The sequence below is a fragment of the Euprymna scolopes genome, chromosome 11 (assembly GCF_053919585.1).
Source record: "Euprymna scolopes isolate OS-2025 chromosome 11, ASM5391958v1, whole genome shotgun sequence".
NCBI lineage: Eukaryota > Metazoa > Mollusca > Cephalopoda > Sepiida > Sepiolidae > Euprymna > Euprymna scolopes.
In genome coordinates, this window is record NC_136492.1 from 102,962,509 (window position 1) to 102,983,617 (window position 21,109).

General features: G+C 33.0%; 1 protein-coding gene across 1 annotated transcript in view; it reads right to left on the minus strand.

Moving 5' to 3' along the window:
• Positions 1-12,877, minus strand: part of LOC145288023 (transmembrane 9 superfamily member 2-like) — a 139,343-nt gene extending 126,466 nt beyond the window's left edge. Inside the window, exon 1 of the mRNA XM_080136028.1 lies at positions 12,213-12,877. Coding sequence (XP_079992154.1) covers positions 12,213-12,365 — 153 coding nt within the window. The 5' untranslated portion in view covers positions 12,366-12,877. The remainder of the gene's footprint in view (positions 1-12,212) is intronic.
• Positions 12,878-21,109: the final 8,232 nt, after the last annotated feature.

Consider the following 21,109-nt stretch of genomic DNA (forward strand, 5'->3'; position numbering starts at 1 on the left):
TGGCCAAATTTTTTATATTTGTCATCCAAGACATCAAGCTTCAAAATGATATAAGTTTCTTCAGGTTTCGTTGCCTCTGTCAAAAGGTTTTGCAAGACATACAATAATCCCATTGGCACTTCATCAAGCAACAATTAAATAACAAACTGCTTTTCAAAAGGATGGAGTAATGTAGGTACGTGCAAAACGAATGGCTGATGCCCTAAATGTATCAACGTTTTCACCCCTCCCTTCACTTAAAAATTCACCAAAATCCATCCAGGAAATCAACCATTTTTTGTTCCTCCGTGTTACTGTAGCAAAATTCAGAAATCAAGGGAAAGGTGGTTTTTTTTGTTTTTTTTTAATTCCTGTTAAATCGAACACACGGATACAAGAACACGCAAGGGAAGTATGTGAAGAGCTTGGTAAATGCATGTGTCACTGAATAGACAGAAACAAAAATTGGAAAGGTTATGTTATGTCTATGTATCTAATAATTAGTTATGCTGAGTGTAATCACAGTATCATAGGAAAATCTAGAATTGATCCCAGTGACAACTGGTAGTGGTGGTAGGACTAAATATTTATAGAGAAAAATAGGAGCTCCTTCCTCTATAGATGTTGCAATAGTGATGGTGTTGCTCGTCCGATGTAATGTAGCATTGACAACTGAATATGTGTAAAATGGTATTCGAAAGCTACATTAGACAGTGGCTAATAGGCTAGATGTAGTGAATTTTTATGTGGCATCTGTTGTTGCAAACCTATGATACTTTGGTCCAGAGGGGAATTTCTACAGTCATTTTATCTTCTAATCTATAAAGGGCAAAATGTGCGCATGTGTGTGTTGCAAAAACTTTCGACAGAGGCGACGGAAACTCACAAAACCAGTATCATTTTAAACCTCGATCCTTCAGATGACAAATATTGGTAAATTGGCCCAAAACATTAATTCCATCACCCTCAACTGGGAACTTTCATACAGGGAAGGTCGATTTGGAGTTCCTTACTCGACCCAAGCAATGCCAGAGAACCCCATGACACTACCACTTTTTGTTTAATACGTCTCTTCACCCCTACAGGGGTCCTTAATACACCTCCACACACCAGACCAATGCCAGATACCCCTGCTAGTATATCTATAAATATAAAAGCGAAAATGTATGCATGTGTGTTCGCTTTTTCTGTATGTCTACAAAAGGCTTTTTTCAGAGAAGCGGTCGGTCGTTCCACAATTTTTTAAAATTTTTTATATCTATATACATAAAAGCGAAAATGTATGTCTGTATGCTTTTCCTCGATGTCCACAAAAGGCTTCTTTCAGAGAAGTGCTTGCTCGGTTCACAACTTCTTAAAACTTTTTATATCATCTATAAATTGTAATATCTCAGAGTTACCCACGGAGCTCGTCTGTCTATTTAATTTTATTGACTTTCAAACGTTAATTATTCCACATTTCCCGCATCAGCACGCGTTACATTCGGTTTTCGGTATAAAAAAAAGCAAAACTCAACTCTAATCACAGGCCGAAAGCCAGTTGTCTCAAGAGAGCTAAGTAACGTTTGTTCAATGTCGACTTCGTCATATCAGACTGTAGCTTTCATTTCGCTCCTCCTAATAAACAGGGAGCGGGTTTTTAAAAACGAACAAACCGATTTATTCACCTCATTCAAAACTGTCCTGCACAAAATGCTAACTGCTGAATACCTATCGCCGTCACGTCAATCAAAAACGCGCACCTGATTTTTTTAACACTTTACTATTTTCCAACTGCGCGTCGTGAAGGCTTCGTTTTTTTTTCACGGGCACCTGTTTTTTTTCACATTTTCGGGTTTTTTCACATACCCCAAAAAAACACCCGGGCAACGCCGGGTACCCCTCGCTAGTCACATATAAATCGTAATATCTCAGAGTTAACAACGAAGCTCGCCTGTCTATTTAATTTGCTGGATTTTGGGAAGATAAATATTCAACATTTGTCACTCGCCGCATGTGGGTTAGTCTTTTTCCTATAACATCTTGGGAAAATAAAAATTTAAAAGAAAGCGTTTCGCAGTAAATGAAATACTATCCGGCAGTGAAACTTGACCTCATTAACTCATTAAAACGGACACCTGCCAAATCCAAGTAATTAAATAAATTCAAACATGTTTCCGTTAGCATCTCACGGTGGGTCAATGGTTAACGTCGCACGTCTTTTTTTTCACACTTTAATTTACAACTTTGCCTCAAGGGTTCGGGTTCGATCCTCATACTTACTTTTTTTTTTTTTTTTAACCCACCCACCCTCGGAGTTTCCACACACACCTCCAAACAGCCGAGCAATGCCAGGTACCCCTTGCTAGTATATATAGAAAAGGCAAATGCAGCACGACCATTTTCGTATGTCCAAGAAAGGCTTTTTTTCACTGGGATTCTCGGAGGGGTCACCATGTCTTAGAACTGTTTATATCCCCCAGATCATAATATGTACGATTTACAAATGCACATCAAGTCCAGATTTATTTACATCAACTTTTACAAAATTCTTGCTATTTCGGGTGGCCTCGTGTGTGTTGGGCTTTTTCGTATAAAAGTGAAACTAAATCTAAAGCGAAGGCAGCTGTTCCCGGCTCCCATGCCGGGAACGGCCAGAAAGCAATCAGCTTTTGATCAATGCGGGGGAAACCCCTTATATCAGACAATTGCTACTCAATTTGGACAATCCCCTTTTTATGGGGAGCTGGTTCTCCCCTCCTCCCGCTACCATACGGGGGAAACAAACAACTAAAGTTGGGGAACGAAAACCAAGAACACTGAGTTAACTGCGGGATTTCTATTTGACCTTATTAAAATCGCGCACCTGTCAATATGTGTAAACAAACCCTCCAAAAAACTGCCTCGCAGTAAACGTTAACTGTACGATTTCTATGGCGTGATATTTGACCTCATTTTTTAATGCTTAAATAAATTCAAACGTTTTTCTGTTACTCTCCCTTGCTGGCCGAGCGGGTACACATGTCATGTTTTTTTTCACACTTTCTTTTTTCCACCTTCGCCTCAAGGCTCCTGGTTCGATCCTACCAACCAAAACTTTTTTCTTTGTTACCCCCTCCAACACACACACACAAACACCCGGGCAACGCCGGGTACCCCGCTAGTCTAGTATATAAAAGGCAAAATGTGTGTGTTTGTATGTCTCACAAAAGCTTTCGACACACGCAATGGATCCTCATGAGAGCGGTATCATTTTCAAGCTCAATCCTTCAGATGACAAATATCGAAAAATTGGCCAAAAACATTCATTCCTTCACCCTCAACTAGACAGTTTAGGAGAGGTCGTTTTTTTCGCAAGTCATCGTCACCTTTGGATTGACTACACTTACTTTCAACGCTCTCGACTTCGGGTTGCGCGATGAAAACATCAGCTAAGACGTTACGTTTGAATAGTTTCACTTTATATGAAAAAGACAAACAGCCGACAGGACAGAACGGTGGGAATTTTGTTTAACTCGATCAAAATAAAGATAGAGGTAATGTCCGTTTGCGAATCTGAGATATTACGATCTGGGAAGCATACAAAAACTTCTCGCGGAATCTAACCGAAGTGAGAAGCCCAATGAAAAAAGCTTTTCATGACATACACAAACGCTCGCGCCCATTTTGCCTTTTATATATTAGATTAATAAATAATGGTTTTTATTTTTTTTTAGTGAATAAATTGTCACTTGTTAGTATATAAAAAACCGTTATCAAAATTTGATATTGAATAAAAAAAAACTTATACCAAGTTAAATATGAACCTTTTTCAGCAAAAACAAATAAAGTAATTCTTATGTATATTCATAAATATTCTAATTAAATAAGCTTTTCCTAATTTATTACAAAAAAAATGTTTTTTTATGTTTACATTTTTAGTGAGACTTTTTTATAGCATGAATTGCTTTTTTTAATTATTATGCATTTTTTTATAAAAAGTATGTACACTTTTTTTTAATTCGATATTTTATGAATTTAATTTACTCAGAAAACTGATAATTATTTTTCCAGAGCTTTTTAAAGTTTATTTATTCGAACTTGAAATTAAAACATTTTTAACTGTAACTTTTGTTTTAACACGTAAATATACATTGAATGTTTTGTTTTCTGTAAACACATTTAATCTAATCTCTATATTAATAAAATTATCAGACAAGACCACGAACGATGTTTTATTCTTGTGTATACCTAACACAGGTATTGCCTTTTTTTTCTAAAATATTTATTGAAATAAACGAACCAATCGAAAACTAAAATGATTTTTGTATTACGAGGCCCCTCGGCTACCCTCACACCCTAAAAGTGAGATTCTACTTAAGTAATTACAAATAGACATTCTGAAAAAATAGAAGGAAAAACATTTCAAAATTTAGAATGGGAGATCACTTCTGATATAAATTTAACAAATGATCACCAACTTTCTAACTAAATAGTTAGATACCTCTCGGATGCAACCATTAAAAAAAAAGATTTTGGGGTGTGTAAGACAGGATTAGATTTGAACTTTTGTTTGAAATTTTAGTGAAAAAATTTAAAAAAAAAAAAGAGAAAAAAAGCCATTTTAATTGAAAATATTATGTACGTGCAAAATGAATAGCCAATGCTCAAAATGTATAAACAGTTTGACTCCTTCCTTTACTTAAAAATTTACCAAAAGTCAGGAAATTAATCAATTTTAATGAAATTTTCAAATAAATGATTACTAAATATAATAAACTCATTTTTTATTTTTATTTGAATCTTAGTGGAAATGTATTATTTTGTTTAAACAACAAAAAAAAAATTTTTTTTAATGAAAATAAAGCATTATAAATTGTAATAAAAAAGAACATTTTTTTCAGGAACATTATGAAAAAAGCCCCTAAAGTCCATATTAATGAATTCGATATAATCTGAAGAAAAATTAAATTTTTTGAACTACCGATTTATCATTGAATTAAGCACTGTTTATTTAATATTTTCACAAAAAAAAAATTATACTTACAAAAAATATTTCCCCCTTTTTTTTTTTTTAATTACATGTTTTGCATAATTCTATTAGTTTCCATTGCTTGAATGTTTGTGAAACTTTCGATGTAAAATAACTATATAATCTTGAAAAATAAAAAATTTTGTTTTTGATTTAAAAACAGAAACATAGAAAAATAATCAAAATGGTAAAAATTATATAAACGTTCATGATAGAAATGTATGGATGCATGGCCGGACAAAAAAAAAAAAAAAAACGCACTCCCTACCTCCCTTTAACTACCTAACGTCATTTTCAAACAGCCTTTTAACTTTCTGACATTTGAGCTTCCGTAGAATCCACACTTGGATGATTTTTTATTTGTTGCGATTCTGCAAAGCTAGAATCTCTAGTTTTTGGGGCTAATTAAGCTATTTTTTGTACTAACAATATATTTTTTTTATTTAATTCAATATCTTAGGACTTTACTAATTATCTTTGAAATAGACCCCAAAAAACTAATATTTATCTTTCAAAGGATTTTTACAGTGAATTTATTTAATTTCAAAATTTAGCTGAATTTGTCAGCTTCCGAATGTCGCCATGAAAACACTTCAGTATAACTTTTTTTCTTTTTTTTTTTTCCACGTGTACTTTTTTCCTTTGGGTTTAATCTTTCAAATACAATCAAAAAGCAGTCGGAAACATACAGAAATAATTTATGATAAACCGGCTTTCAAAACTATGTCCTATTTTTTTTCCGACGTTTTTACCCATACCTAATTGTTATTAAATTATCAACAAGTGGTAAAAATGTATTTTAGGTGCGTAAATTAAAATTGATGGCATAGATGCCAATGAGATGCAAGTGTACTATAATAGCGAAATTCCAAATTTTTAATATATTATGCTACAATGATGAATATATTAAAAATTACGAAAAATGATGAGGTAGAAAAAAATTTATTAAAGAAAACATATTTTGGTGAAAATTAGCGAAAATGTTTGGCTACAAAAAACAACAGAGTTCCAAGAGGAATTAAAGAGCATGTAACTATTGCCAATTTTTAATAAATTGTGCACCAACAATCATAAATGCCTTGTTTTTAGCATAATTGAGTTACTTCCCTTGTTATGTCACATACACTCAAAGAAATATGGCAAGCGTTTTTTTTACAATAAAAATTGAATGCTCATTTTTTTTTTTTTTAATAATGCAGTAATATTTCAATACTTCGACATGCCAATTAAGTATATATCATTGCTTTTAATTGAAATGGACACAAAAAGTCAGTAGATACCATTTGTTTTTTTGTTAATCGATTTTTTTCGTTTCCCAAATTTCACTCTTATAGTTTAGTTGAGACCCAATAGTCATTTGAAATTTAATAATCAAAGCACTTTCACAAAAAAATATCACAGGAAAGTGGAGAGAGGGCCACTGGGTCTTCGGATGTCTAAAACGTAAAATAGGAAAGTGCTTTCTTATCATTCGGTAACTACACTCAAACCATTAATTTATTATCATATGTTGCCTAGTTCTCATTTGACCAGCATATATAAACATCAGCCAGATTGAAGGTGGAATCTACCTTCATTCACTTATTTAACAGTAACACTTTGTAAACTCGGTCGATCCAGACATCCACACCAAACATGTCGAGAACATGTGAATGCCCGTTAAGCGATAAAATTGCACAGACAGTTTAGCACATGCCGACATCTTTTCCCACCCTATCTCCATTGAATTTATTTTTCGCAATAGATTTTGTAACAAGAACCTGTTTTTGTTAAGGTAACAATTATCTCTTCTAATATTGTTATTGCTGTACATTGGATCTAATAATGTGAAATATAAAATAATTTTTTTTGTGATTTTATTTAGATCTTTTAATTTATTCACCTAATATGCACTTTTACACAACAAGTTTTCTATTTTTAAATTTGATACAAAAAAATTAGTTTACATGTCAAAACGAATGTTCCAATTCATTTTTTTTGTACTTTTACAAAAATCTTTAATGTAAAGAAAACAAAACAGTATTGTATATTAATCCTCTCTCCAAAAATAAGATAAGATTTTACTTTTTTTTAGACGATTACATGATTTTTTTTTTAGATGATTACGTGAATACTGAGAAAATATTTGTGGGAAATAATTTTTTTTTAGAATTAAGAGGGGGGGGGGATCAGTGAGTATCGCATATAAATTTAATGTAAAATGATTTATTAACATTTTTATTATCAGAGATAAATCCTGTGCACATTTATTTTTATTTCTTTGTTTGTTTTTTTGCAGGAGGAGGATATTTTTTAAAACAATTTTGTGTGGTTTTATAATCTTGACACTCAGGGTTAGTGCTAAAAAAATTGGATTAACTGCTCTTAAAAGCTACAATGGCCTGAAAATAGAGTATCGTTTTATGTTAAATTTATATACGAAACTGATCCCCAACTCTTCCTTTTCACACCAACACTCACCTTTAAAATGACGATTTTCGAGTATGCTGAAATGAATATCGCATTTAAATTTTGTGCAGACAAAGGTGTTTTTGGATATTAAGACTTTTTTTTAAATGTATTACTTAATAAATGTCATAGCGTTCGCCATTCTTAACATGGGGAGGAGGGAGTGTTTTGTAACTTTACATGCACATTATTACTTTTCAGTTGGGACAAAACATATCCATCATTAAAAATAATGGATTACATTGGATAATAAAGATCTTATCATCCAGAAAACTACTTGTCTGCACAAAATTTAAATGATATTCGTTTTCAGTATACATCATTTTAAATGTGGGAAAGAAAGTCAATATATATATACGCGCACACACGCACCATTATTTTTCTTTATTTTTAACCAAATTTTTCAGTAATGTTCACGTAATCGCCTAAAAAAAGTAGAATCATTTGGTGGAGGGGGTGATTTAGAGGAGGGCATTAATTTACAAATTTAATTAAGAAAAAGAAAAGAAATGGCTGTCGAATTAAAATTAAATTTTTAAGACTTTATAAAACAAAATCAGGACTAAAAAAAATATTAAGAAAATATATTTATCGAAAATGTGATTAAAAACTAACCGAAATAAAAACCATTAAAAATTTCACATTATTGAAACAAGTTTTTAAACATTTCAAACTGACGTAACAGTTAAAGGTGTTGACTAATAATCAGTTCTAAGTAAAGAAGTGAGAGTTTAAGGTGCAACCCTTGATGCAGACGATAATAACTAAGAATAGAAGAAAATTAACACTGCCATCCGGTCAAGCCTGACGGAATAAAAACAATCTACCTTTAAATATTAAATAAAAGGACGCTTGTTTGTTATAATAGCAAAATCAAAAAGTCGAAAAAATGAATTTTCATTAAAAACCAATGTCATCTACTTAATTGTCAGGTCGCAATTAGTTAAACATTACTGCATTACACATACTTTGACAAATCCATTATTGTGATATCTGCCATTAATTATAACAAGACGCACATCAGTTACTTCCCCTGACTTCATGTTTTTATGTATAAATTCGAAATTTTTCCGAAAACTATTTTCATTAATAATTTTTTATTGTTTTTCGTAATTTTTGGATATGTTACTAAATTCGGCATGACAATTAAGTAGATACCATTGGTTTTACTTGAAATTCAATATTTTAATTTTCGAATTTTCTTCTTATAACAAAGAAGCGCTAGGTGTATCAGAAAGTGGCCATTAAAAATGATGATCAGAACTTCAACTTAGTATTTTTCAAAGCTTATAACTACTTGAAAAATGTAATTCAAACCCTAATTTTTTTAAAGGATCAAAGACCAAATTTTTAAAAAATAACAGGTTTAATAGCAAATTATGCAATATTTATTTTTTTAAAGCGGTTTTCTTTAAAAAAAAAAAATATATATATATATAAAGGAAATCAACATATTTTGACTAGCTTATAAATATATGTATATATATATAAATGGCAAAAAATCACTTACTTAAAAAAATATACCATTAAATGGGTAGTTCCATTCTTCATTGTTACGAATTTATTCATATTTATATTTTAAATTCCATGTATTTTTTAAATAAAAGGATTTTTTAAAGCGAGGGTTGTAGAAAATCGCAACTTTAAAGAGCTGCTGCTTCTAAAATGAAATTTATGAAATACGGATTCATCCAAGGGACATAAATAATGTCTTTTTTATTGCGCATGTTAACCAAAATTAGTATTTTTCATCCTTCGTAGTTAAAAAGGAAACGCACATTCACATATAAGTTTTTCCCCTAGAACAAAAAATCCGCTTCATCGTTTTTTAAAAATTCTTTTAATGAAATACACGAGTTTTTGATTGATATATTTTAATACTTCTTTATCGACTAATTTTTTTTTTTTTTTTTAAATATCTAAAAAAAGAAAACATTCAATGAAATAGAAAAATTTGTCTTCAGCGTCTGGTATTTACTTGACGATGTAAGCATAACATGATCTTTCATTAAAAAAAAAAAAAAATCAACGTGTTTAAAAAAAAAAAAAAAAAAAAAAAAAGGTTTCACACTGGACTTTACAGGTAAATTTCCAAAAAACTATTTTTTTTTTTTTTGTTTTAAATTAGAATATTTCTTGTGATATATAAAACTTTGCCACATAAATTAATTATTAAAATTTTAATAGACATTTCAAAATGGGGGGAGGGGTGAATTTGAAAAAAAAAAAACCGTTTCGACCCTGGAAAAATTGAACTGATAGAAAAATTTTGATAGATTTTTAAAGTTTAAAAATTGAAAAATATTTAACCCGTAAAATTCTATTGATTTTATTACGTAAAAAAAAAAAAAAAAAAAAAAAAAAAAAATGGTTGCATGAAGGCACGCCGGCATTTTGTAAACACTTTTTAAAAAAATAAAAAATTATATTTCTATTATTTTTAAAAAAAAACTTTAATAGTTTATTTTGGAAGTATATTCCATACAGAAAATAAACAACCCACTTTAAAAAGAGAAATTACGAGTTTTTTTTATATTTTATTCGCAGTTTTCTGTTAGAGGTGTCAAAAATTCCTGATACACCTAAAGAAGCGCCGATAAAGGTGCTAAGCGATGTTTGCTGAACTAAACCTAAAATTTAGGTTGGAGTTCAAAAAGTTCGATTTAGATTATGTAGAAGTACAAGAGGGTTCAGATGCAAAATGTTCAATTAAAAAGTTCCAAATTTCTAAAAGATCGTAATCCTGGACTTTATTGTCAATCCAGATTTTAGGTTAGTGTTAACATTTTTTGTCTGAGAAACAGTCACACACATATACACCCCTCATTAAGCCAAACACTAACCCTAAATTCGAGTTGGCGGCGGACCTGAACGAGAACACCCTCTATAATTTTTAAACTATGTTTTTGCACGTAGCATAGTTTTCGAGGTTGGGGTGTTTAGTGTAATCAAGACATTAAAAAACGAAAATGTTGAATATATATATATATATATATATATATATATATATATATATATATATATATATATATATATATATTGTACGTACCTGTTATCGAATTAAGTTCTCATGAAAAAAATTACACTAAATTTGACTCAGTAGTTTTTGTTTTTTTTTAGAGAGGAAAATCAAATTTTGAGATCGATCGTATCTCGGTCATCTTGCTTATTTCACGGTCGAGGAGAGGACGCATTTAAACGAAAAAGTGATTAACAAAAGGACAAAATGAAAAAGATTTATAAAATAAAAACAGAAACTCTGTAAAATACGTAAAAAAAAAACTAAAATATTTATCCAGGTGTTTTTTCTATCCATTTTTCAAAATAATCTCGTCAAATTTTGACAAACTTCAAGCGGTGATTGGAGTTATCTCCCTTGGCACCCCCCTCTTGTCTGCGAAATAGGCAAGATGGCGGGATACGATCGATCTTATTAAAATGTGATTTTCCAAATGTCAAAAAAAAAAAAAAAAAAAAAAAAAAAAAATACTTGATCGGGTTTGTATTACTGTACACATAGATTCGGAAAAGTTGTCAAAAAACTAATATATAACAAATAAATGTTATCAAAGGCAAGAGAAGTTACTTTTCTACCTAACTGGATATATTTTTTTGTGTTTTTATTCAATGTAACATGTTTATTCAGCTCGAAAAAAATACAGTGTTTACCGATGTATTGGAAAATTCAAGATGGCGCCTGACTCTCTTTAACACGGTAAGTTTGGGAAACGGTGTTATAAATAAAAAAAAACTAGACAAAATACTGTTAAAAATCCACCGAATATATGTCAACCTATGTCACGGTAACATATATTGAGCGAGTTTTTAACAGTATTTTGTTTAGTTTTTTATTTATAACACTTTTTTCCAAACTTACCGTGTTAAAGAGAGAGTTAGGCGCCATTTTGAATTTTCCAATACATCGGTAAACACTGTATGCTTTTCGAGCTGAATAAACATGTTATATTGAATAAAAACACGAAAAATATATCCAGTTTGGTAGAAAAGTAACTTATCTTGCCTTTGATAACATTTATTTGTTATATATTTGTTTTTTGACAACTTTTTCGAATCTATGTGTACAGTAATACAAACCCCGATATTTTTTATAATACGTTTTGATCTGGGAAAAATTTGCAAAATAATTTTTAAAAAGTTAAGTTTATTTCGCTATATCAATCAGTAAAAACATGCAAATTTTGTACTTATGCACTTATGTTACCGCGCTGAAATAACTTTATTATTTTGACAGCCATTCTTATCATGAGGAATGGGGGGGGGTGTTTTGTAAGTATTCTGTACTTTCACTTAACAATTTAATTAAAAAAGTTTTTAAAATCAAGAACGAAGGTTTAATTTTGTGTTGTTACGTTTCGATTGTCCTAACACGTTACAGATTGTTCTAACACGTTACATAGCTAATGTTAGCGGCCATGGAGGCTGATCTATGTAAGCACAGTTAGTTATTAAAAGTTCATATCACAAGAACTTAAAAATAATAAACAAACAAAAAGAAATTTTTTTTTCAAATTTGAACTCTTTCTTCCCGTGTGATAAATAAATAAAGAGAAACAAATCAAAGTTTCCGTATTTCAATCAAGTGGTTTCTTCTACGCAATATTTTTATGATGGAAAAATAAAAATAAAAGAAATGGTCAATGAAACTATCTTTTATCAGAATAATAATTAAGAAAATTTATTAAGATTTGAATTACTTTTATACAAAAAAAAAGTGTGCGAGTAAGAGAGAGATAGAGGTTAATAGAGAATTATGTTTATATTTGTTTGTTGTTACCTTGCAGGTCTGGGTGTTTTTGCCATCCTCGCAGTAAGTTACCGGGGCCAAACCGGGCAAGTAGAAACCCAGCGTGGTTGACGGAATGATCACCAAAGCAAGGCACAAAACAGCTACCGATGGCCAACTGGGCCGTAACAACACTTCGACCATTTCCTACGGTCGGTGTGTACTGTTTAGACAATTCTTGGACGATAGATGATGATAGGAAGCGATGACAGCAACAATCACTGTCGGGAAAGTAGAAAATAAAAAAAAGAGGGATGGTCCAAAAAGAACACTATAAAAATGGCGGACACACGTCAGCGTACGTAGACAGGAGAGTTACATATTCAGCAAGGGAGATAACTCCCACGTCTTACGGCGTCGTTACTTGTCAGTCGTCACACAGTGTCTCTTCGGAAACATCATTTCTGTTGTAGTTAAAAAATATATATCTATGTATTTGGCAAATTTTAGTTACACAACCAGTTATACCATGTCATTTAAGTAGCAATTAAATTGAAATAAACGCTTAAAATTGTTTAGTTAATTGATATTGGAATGCGTACAAGTGGCAAAAATAATAAAATGAGTAAAAGATTTTAGGTACTAACAGAAATACCCTCCACCCTCGCCCCAAATGGGATTCTTCTTGTTTTTAAACGATTAGGTGTGAATATCCTGGAAAAAAACCTGTTGAAGAGAGAGAGAGAGAGAGAGAGAGAGAGAGAGAGAGAGAGAGAGAGAGAAATCATTTTCGCATATAAATTTAATATAAAATGATCTTTAGTTTCCTGGTCATTGTAACGTTTTAGGGCAATTAAGCAACATAAAAAAAAAAGAAGCAAATCTGCTTTGTGATTTTTTTTTTTTTTGTGGAGAGAGTATATTTTTTAGGCGATTACGTGTGTTTTTACAAACTTGCCAATCGGATTCCTTAATTGGAATTCATTTTTTATTTTTTGAGATGAGCATTATATATATTAATTTATTTTTATTTCGGACTATTATTCTCATCTTTATTAGTTGTTGTTTTCATCTTTATTGGTTGTTGTTTTTCACGACGTTTCGGCCAACTATTCCTCTGACCTTCCTTCGTCAGGTGGTAACCACGACGGATAGAGACGTTGAATAATCTCTACGGTTTCAGATAGACATGGTCTGAAGAAAACGTTGTGAAAAACAACAACCAATAAAGATGAAAACAACAACTTATAAAGATGAGAATAATAGTCCGAAATAAAAATAAATTAATATATATAATGCTCATCTCAAAAAAAAAAAAAAAAATTGAATTCTAATTAAAGAATAATATATATACCAATCGGTACGGACGGACCCGACTATGGAAGATCAGATAATAAATAAACGTGGATTTATAAGATCAAAGAATCAAACCTTGATCGCCCTTCGGGGCCCATGGTGCAGTTGATAGAGACGTTGAATCTCTACGGTTCCAGATGGACATTGTCTGAAGACAGCGGTTTCAATCCTACCCAAAGCGTGCCAGAGGTTTACTTGGCCAAAACGTGGTGAGACGACAACAACTACGGATGGCAGTGATTGCTGAGAATGCAGTTAGGAGATTCAAAGTTCCTATCCGTTGTGGTTACCACCTGACGAACGCCAAAGGAGTGTGAAAAACAACAACCAATAAAGATGAAAACAACAACTAATAAAGATGAGAATAATAGTCCGAAATAAAAATAAATTAATATTGCCAATCAGACTTAAGATTAGTGGTAAGAAAAAGTTAACTACACCAAAAGTCAGAATAGCTCAAAAATAGGGGATCATTTTACGTTAAATCGATATATGAATCTGATTCCCAACTCTACATTCTAAAATAACTGCGTTTTTCTTATTTTTTCTTTTTTTTATTCTTAAAAAGTTTTTAAGAGTGTTCATTGGTAATCGCTTAAGAAAAGTAGAATGGTATGTTTTATTTTGGAGGACGCGTGATTCAGCAGAGTATGTTGGTCTACAAATTTACCAGATTTTATATACCGCCTCTGCAAAACAAAGTTAGACACAGGGTCAGTTTATAGTCGAACTCTAACCCTCTCTACCCACAATAAAAAGAATTTTATTTACAAAAAGTATTTACAAATTGATGAAAAATTATAGAGAATGACAAAAACTATCCTAAAACAAAATAAAAAAAAAACTAAAAGAAACCAAGGCCAGGTTAGTAAGAACTTCTTAACACTCTCTTGGAGTATTCTGTTTTCCGGTTTGTTTAGAAGCAAAAATAAACAAGATGATATCTAAATATCTAATTGGAACTTAAGGGGGAAAAATGAAATAGGGGTAGAGTTTTAAGTGGATTGTGTCCTTCGAAGAAAATAAAAAAAAACGAGGTCACAATAAAGGTTAGAATTGAGCATCTTGTAGGATCTATATTACCAAAAATTAAAATGCTACCCAACTGGCTAATGAACTCACTTAACTGGGCTAGGATCCAAAAGTCCATGCTCAAATAAGTAACATGTACTGATACCTGACTTCCTTTCATATGCACAAGATTGCAATTTGCACACAGATGACGAGAGAGTGTGGCATAGTCTCTGGCCTTGGTAGAAGCCATTTGGGTCGATATAGTGTCTTAGGTATAGTCATTAACTACACCAACATTTAATATGAATTGGGGTATAAATGTTATTGTTTTAGCAACCGAAGAAATTGAATGCTATATATGGAACATGCGTGCATAATAAAATGAAACATTAAGAGAATAGAAGGGTGTGCGAGCCTTTCCTAGTCTCACACAAAAACATGCATTCACATTTCAAGCTATATTACTTGTCGCATACATATGCGCACACAAAATACGCACTCACGTCCACAAACGTACATATATTCATGTTCGCGTACATACACTCACATTCATGTGTATATACACACACGCTAACGTACACACATGTACTCACATACACGCACGCATGGACAACGTCACTTCTGCTTTCAAAGGAAATCCACACATATGCAAAAGACACTCCGGAAACGAGTATAAAACAAAGAGCAATAACCGGCTTCTTTTTTTTAGGACCAGCTCGCGACCAGAGAGGTTGGGCTAACCAGCCGCCTCCCTTTCGGGAGGCGCACGCTTGCGTGCGTCACGTCCCCTGCGACTATGTATGGGGCACGAGCTAACAGACCGTATGTACACATTCTCACTCTTTCTCTCTCTATCTACTACTGGTCCCTGAGAACACCTTCGCGTAGCTGACTACTAACTGATGTCAACTCTCTATCCTTTTCTTTGTCTACACACTGGACTATCATTCTCATTTTCACTACGTTACTCTTTTCTCTCCCCACGCGCGAACAAATGATAGTGACCCGAACTTGAGATGAACACACATTTCCTTTTCTTTCTACAACACCAGTCCCGCAACGAACATTGGTTACACACGCGCGGACATGAACACATGTTATATCTAAAACATTCTTTCAACAGTAAATAAACGACGTTTATCTTATCCATCAATTGAGTCTTTGTTTCCTTCAATTCCATTCATTTCATTATTTTCTTGTGGCGAGCTAGGGTATTATATCCTGGTCCGTTACAAGGATCACCAGATATCAAATGCTACCTAAAACATAAACGGAGTTTTATAAATGAAAAAGAGAACTATTTATAAGTTTATAAGAAAACATTTTTATATTAGAAAAAAGAATATAAAAGTTACTTTAATTTTCATAGTACAAGGTCGCTGGAAAGATGGTGGGATCCTTCTACCGCCCCAGAAGATATCTCACTACTGATGCAATTCTCTATCTATATAAAAGCCAAGTACGTCCAAGGATGGAATACTGTTGCCATATCTGGGCAGGAGCTGCTAAAAACAGCCTATCCTGCCTTGACAGAGTACAAAATAGACTTCGTGGCTTAGTGGGGGATGCCCTTTTCTCTACCCTGCAACCTCTCTCCCACAGAAGAGACGTTGTGAGCCTGTCCTTGTTTTATCGTTATTTCCATGGCAGATGCTCATCTGAACTCCAATCTCTGGTCCCCCCTCGCCAATCTTTCACGAAAAACACCCGTCTAGCTGAATCCACTGTGAAAAATTTCCCCCACTCTATATCTGTGCCTAAATCAAAACGCGGATTCCATGAACAAAGCTTCTTTCTTAGAACTGCACGCCTGTGGAACTCTGTTCCGTCTGCCTGCTTCCCTCCGGACTACAACTTGGTTGTCTTCAAGTCCAATGTTAACAAATTCCTAATGAACCGCCCCCTTAAGTAAACATTTCAGCAAATCTCCTCACTAACGTAATGTACTTGCAATAACCCTTATCCCTGAGTGGCTTCCGGGCCTTGATAAGTGGTGATCACTGTGTAAAAAAAAAAAAAAAACAACATGTGTTTGGGTAAAGAAGTTGAGTAAATACAAATCAATAACAGTTCCAAGTCAGTATATTCATAGAGTGAATACTATGCGTGTGTAGGTAATTTACGTGAGTCTTTGGCTGTATGGCATTGTGTATATGTTTGCGTTTACCTTTGTTCTTGTAAGTGCATGTATAAATTTGCATGAGTTTATAAAGGCTGGACATATGGTCTTTTTGCTTTGCCACCTTGGGCCTTCAAAAGGGCATTAAGTTTTTTATAGAGAATACTTTCTTGAGTTCCTTTCATTTGTCCGGCTGGTGAAATCTTCCCAAAACTGATTTTCTTGACCAGGCCTAATAGAAATTTCTAAGTTCACACTCGCTTACTATATTCACATATAGGTGTTACTTTTTGGAGTTTGAAAAGATTTTCATTGGTTGAAAACTCTTTAAGTAACCATCATCATGTCAAAACTTACTAGCTTTGGGGAGTGAGAGGAGGGAGGGAGTGTAAGCAATTATAGCCATTTGCTTTTTAGCATTCATAGGAATCACTCTATCATTAAGTCATTAAGATGCAATAAGACATTCACAGATTAATTAAACACAACGTTAACATACACACATTGTTCAATAAACACACGTGTACACAAGTTCATAAATGCACACACTCTCTCACTAACAAGACAGATGTGTAGCAGATGGATTTGCAACAAACAAAGCAGGAGCAAATACACTTCCTTTCTGGTTTGTCCAATTAGAAACCAGATCTCAGTCATGTGATCGAGTTTATAAAACGTTAAACCAGTAACACACTCTCTCTCTTTCTTCCCGGCTCTTGCTGACAGCACAACCCTCTGTTGAAGTGTGCCTAACATGAATACAAATAAGCCAACATGGCTATCTTCACATGCGGTACACACATGTACTTTCTTTTACTGCAGGACTGTCTAATCTCCCCTCCCTCCTCACCTGTACATACATGGACGCATGCTCTGACTACCAACTTCAACACACATCCACTGAACATTTTTCTCTGTCAACAAGTCTGTATAATCATCAACATCTCTACACAGAAACTCTTTCCACGACTATCCCATTTCCATATTCTTACTAACTAAGAAAGATAACCAATAAAGTTGTTTTAAATGTTAGAATGCGATTTCTTTCATGCCTTCATTTCTACAGATGCATGCTATCTACACACATATAAACAGCTGACATGAACGCACATAATTCTCTCACTAACAAAAGAAGCATGCTAATAAACATATTTAAAATTCTACAATTCACAATTCCTACATTGTGACATAGAATGTTATTGTTAATTACTACAGTAATTAAATAAAATTCACACCTGTTCAAATCAGTGCAGATAAACAACTGTTGCACTAATGTGGAATAAGAAATTTTTTTCAGAAAATTAAATTGTAAGTCTACTGTTATATTCTTTAAAAAATATCTAAGCTTACTTGCACACAATGAACAGCTGTGTTTTCTCAACAAATCAATTTCGTTTTTGTGGAAAATCAATATAAAAATAAATGTTAAATTATTGTTTAAAGACATTGTTCTTTTGAAATGTAATGCAGAGAAAATCATTGAACGGTTGTAGAAAAACTATAATTCCTTTTAAAAGTAAGATTTATGATTGTGTTGGAGCCAGAATTATCTCTTTTGAAAACAATTGGTTCTAGTGTTAGAGGGTACTACCGCCATGAGATTTTCTATAATCAGCTGTCCACATGGTCATAAATTTGGAAGTGAGACCCTCTCTCTTATTGATGTGACCTTCAAGGTGGTTGGACGCTATCCGATCCTCTCTGCTTCTTGATTTACTTGTCAAATCCTAACAAACTTTGCCTATTATTGCCAAATATTTTCTTGAAGCTTTTGTTTATGAAGGTATTCCGGTCAATAAAATAGGGAAAAATCTCACTTTACTTTATAAATTAGAAAAAGATCAAGTTGATCAAAATTTTATTCAATTCTTTAATGTAGCTTTTTTTTTTTTATGAAGGCATTCCGGCCAATAAAATAAGGGAAATCTCACTTTACTTTATGCATTAGAAAAAGTTGAAATGAATCTACATTTTATTCCATTTTTTAATGTAGCTCTTATTTATGAAGCTATTCAGGTTAATAAAATAGGGGAAAAATTCACTTTACTTTATGTATTAGAAAAAGATGAAGTTGATCAAAATTTTATTCCATGTTTTTAATGTAGTTTTTGTTTATGAAGGTATTCCAGTCAATAAAATAAGGGAAAATCTTACTTTACTTTATGCATTAGAAAAAAATGTAATGAATCTATATTTTTTTCTGTTTTTTTTTTTTTTTTGTTTTTTTATGAAGCTATTCAGGTCAATAAAATAGGGGAAAGTCCCATTTTACTGGAAATGGATCAACATTGTATTCCAATTTCATACTCAACTAAATATTTTCAGCATTAGAATTTTTTTTTACTTTAAAAAGAAAAACATTTTTAAAAAATCTGGAGAAGAAATAACTCCAATGATTGAATTATTTTCATTGGATTGGTTGCTACAGATATGTTTAAAATATCAGATTAAAAAAATGTTAGTATGTTTACATTATCCTGACCAAGGATTTACATTTTTCTCTTCTAATGACCTTTACAACACTAACTAACAGTAGTATATGAAGTTATAGGTGTAGTACTATAAGTGTTATTGAGGGAATCAGACTTCTGCACGGAGCTTAAAAATATCATGTCTCAGGATCGTTTGATAGGCATGAAGTTTTCCCTTCTTCTTATAGCTATTCATTATACCTGCAGGATTGCGGAATTTTACCCCTAACAACAAGAGCAGCAAGGCCCAGCATTTGCATACAAAGTAGGGGAAGGTATGAGGCAGAACACATAAAGGAATGGCGGTTTTAAATGTATAGAACCAACATTGTTATCCTCAGTCCATAGGTTTGTGATTCCATACCTGATATGGCACGGTTCACACCAGTTTTTGCTAGATCATCGAAGTTAACCTACACTGAACCTGGTCAGTACCAGATTGGTGATAATTTAAGGATAGCAGGCGCTGTATGTATTAGGTTGACAAGAAAGTTATTGCAGTTTTTAGTTTTTAAATTTAGATGAACATACCTCAACTCAAGCAAAAATTTATTGATCAAAATAATCATCAGAATTAACACACTTCTTCCAACACAAAACAAGTGTATTTATGCTAGTAACGTAAAAATCTTGTGTTCTAGTGGCGTTGAAGGCGTTTTTGATATTGTTTAGGTCTTTGAAGCATTTTTCATGCAGAAAGTTGTTGAGATGCTTGAAAAAGTGGTAGTCTGTAGGCGAGAGGTTTGAAGAGTAAGGTGGATGAGGCAGAGTTTTGTAGCCTAATTCTCCTTTACGACAATGCCTGACCACATGTTGCTAAATGCAGAAGTTGAACGAATTGGGCTGGGAAACTCTGTCTCATCCGCCATACTCTCCAGACCTCTCACCTACCTACTGTAGTATTGGGAATCACAGCTTAAATGCTATCTAGGTAGTTGAAGAAATAGTAAGTTATGTAGGTATATTTTCGATTCCCATCAACGAGTTTAGTGGGGTCACAGAAGGTTAGATTTGACATCCGTCAAACTCAAGTCACCTTTTGTCAACCTAGTTAGATGCACTGGAAATTAGAGGTGACGTGCACCGGAAATTAGGGGTAACAGGAATTGTGGTCGTAGGTTTCTGGTTGGCGACCACATGTGAGAGTTGGTTTGGCCTTCAGATGGAACAGACAGGAGATTAGGGTCCATGATAGGCTTGCCTTTAATAAAAGAATTGAAGCTTCAAATCCATCTTGTGTTATCAATGCGTCTGTCTGCAGCAGTGACCACTCCCCACGAGATGGCAGCCCAGCGACAAGAAGATATCATCCGCTGGACAAGGCAAGCAGGTATGTATGCATGATATTATTTGCGCATACACGGTGAGACCTTCAAGGCAAGAACTAAGAACATACATACACCCATATAAGTAAGAACATATATGTAAGAACACACAGACTTTAAAAGGACCCTTAAAAGTAAAAGTAAAAGAGAATAGCAACAGGAATAACTTTTAATAAGTAGAAGGATAAATAATAAACGGGACACAAAAGACAATCTTTAACACTACCACTTTTTCAAGCATCTCAACAACTTTCTGCACGAAAAATGCTTCAAAAACCTTAGCGATATCAAAAATGCCTTCAGCAACTTTATCACCATCAGAATGCAAGAATTTTATGTTACTGGCATGAATTCACTTGTTTACGTTGGCAAAAGTATGTTCATTCTGATGGTGTTTATTTTGATCTATAATTTTTTGTTTGAGCCAAGATGTATTCATCAGAATTTAAAAGTTAAAAACCACAAGAACTATCTTGCCAACCTGATAAGAGGACATCGAGATCTACCTGCAAGAGCTGCAAAAACCTGACATTGTCATCTCCCCTAACAAGGATATACCTTTGACTGGGGACCGCTTGTGAATTTCATACCCTCGTGGAACTTCCTCTTTCAAAGGAAGCTGGTTCAACCTGCTTAGGGTGAGTACCGCTTCAGTACAGTACA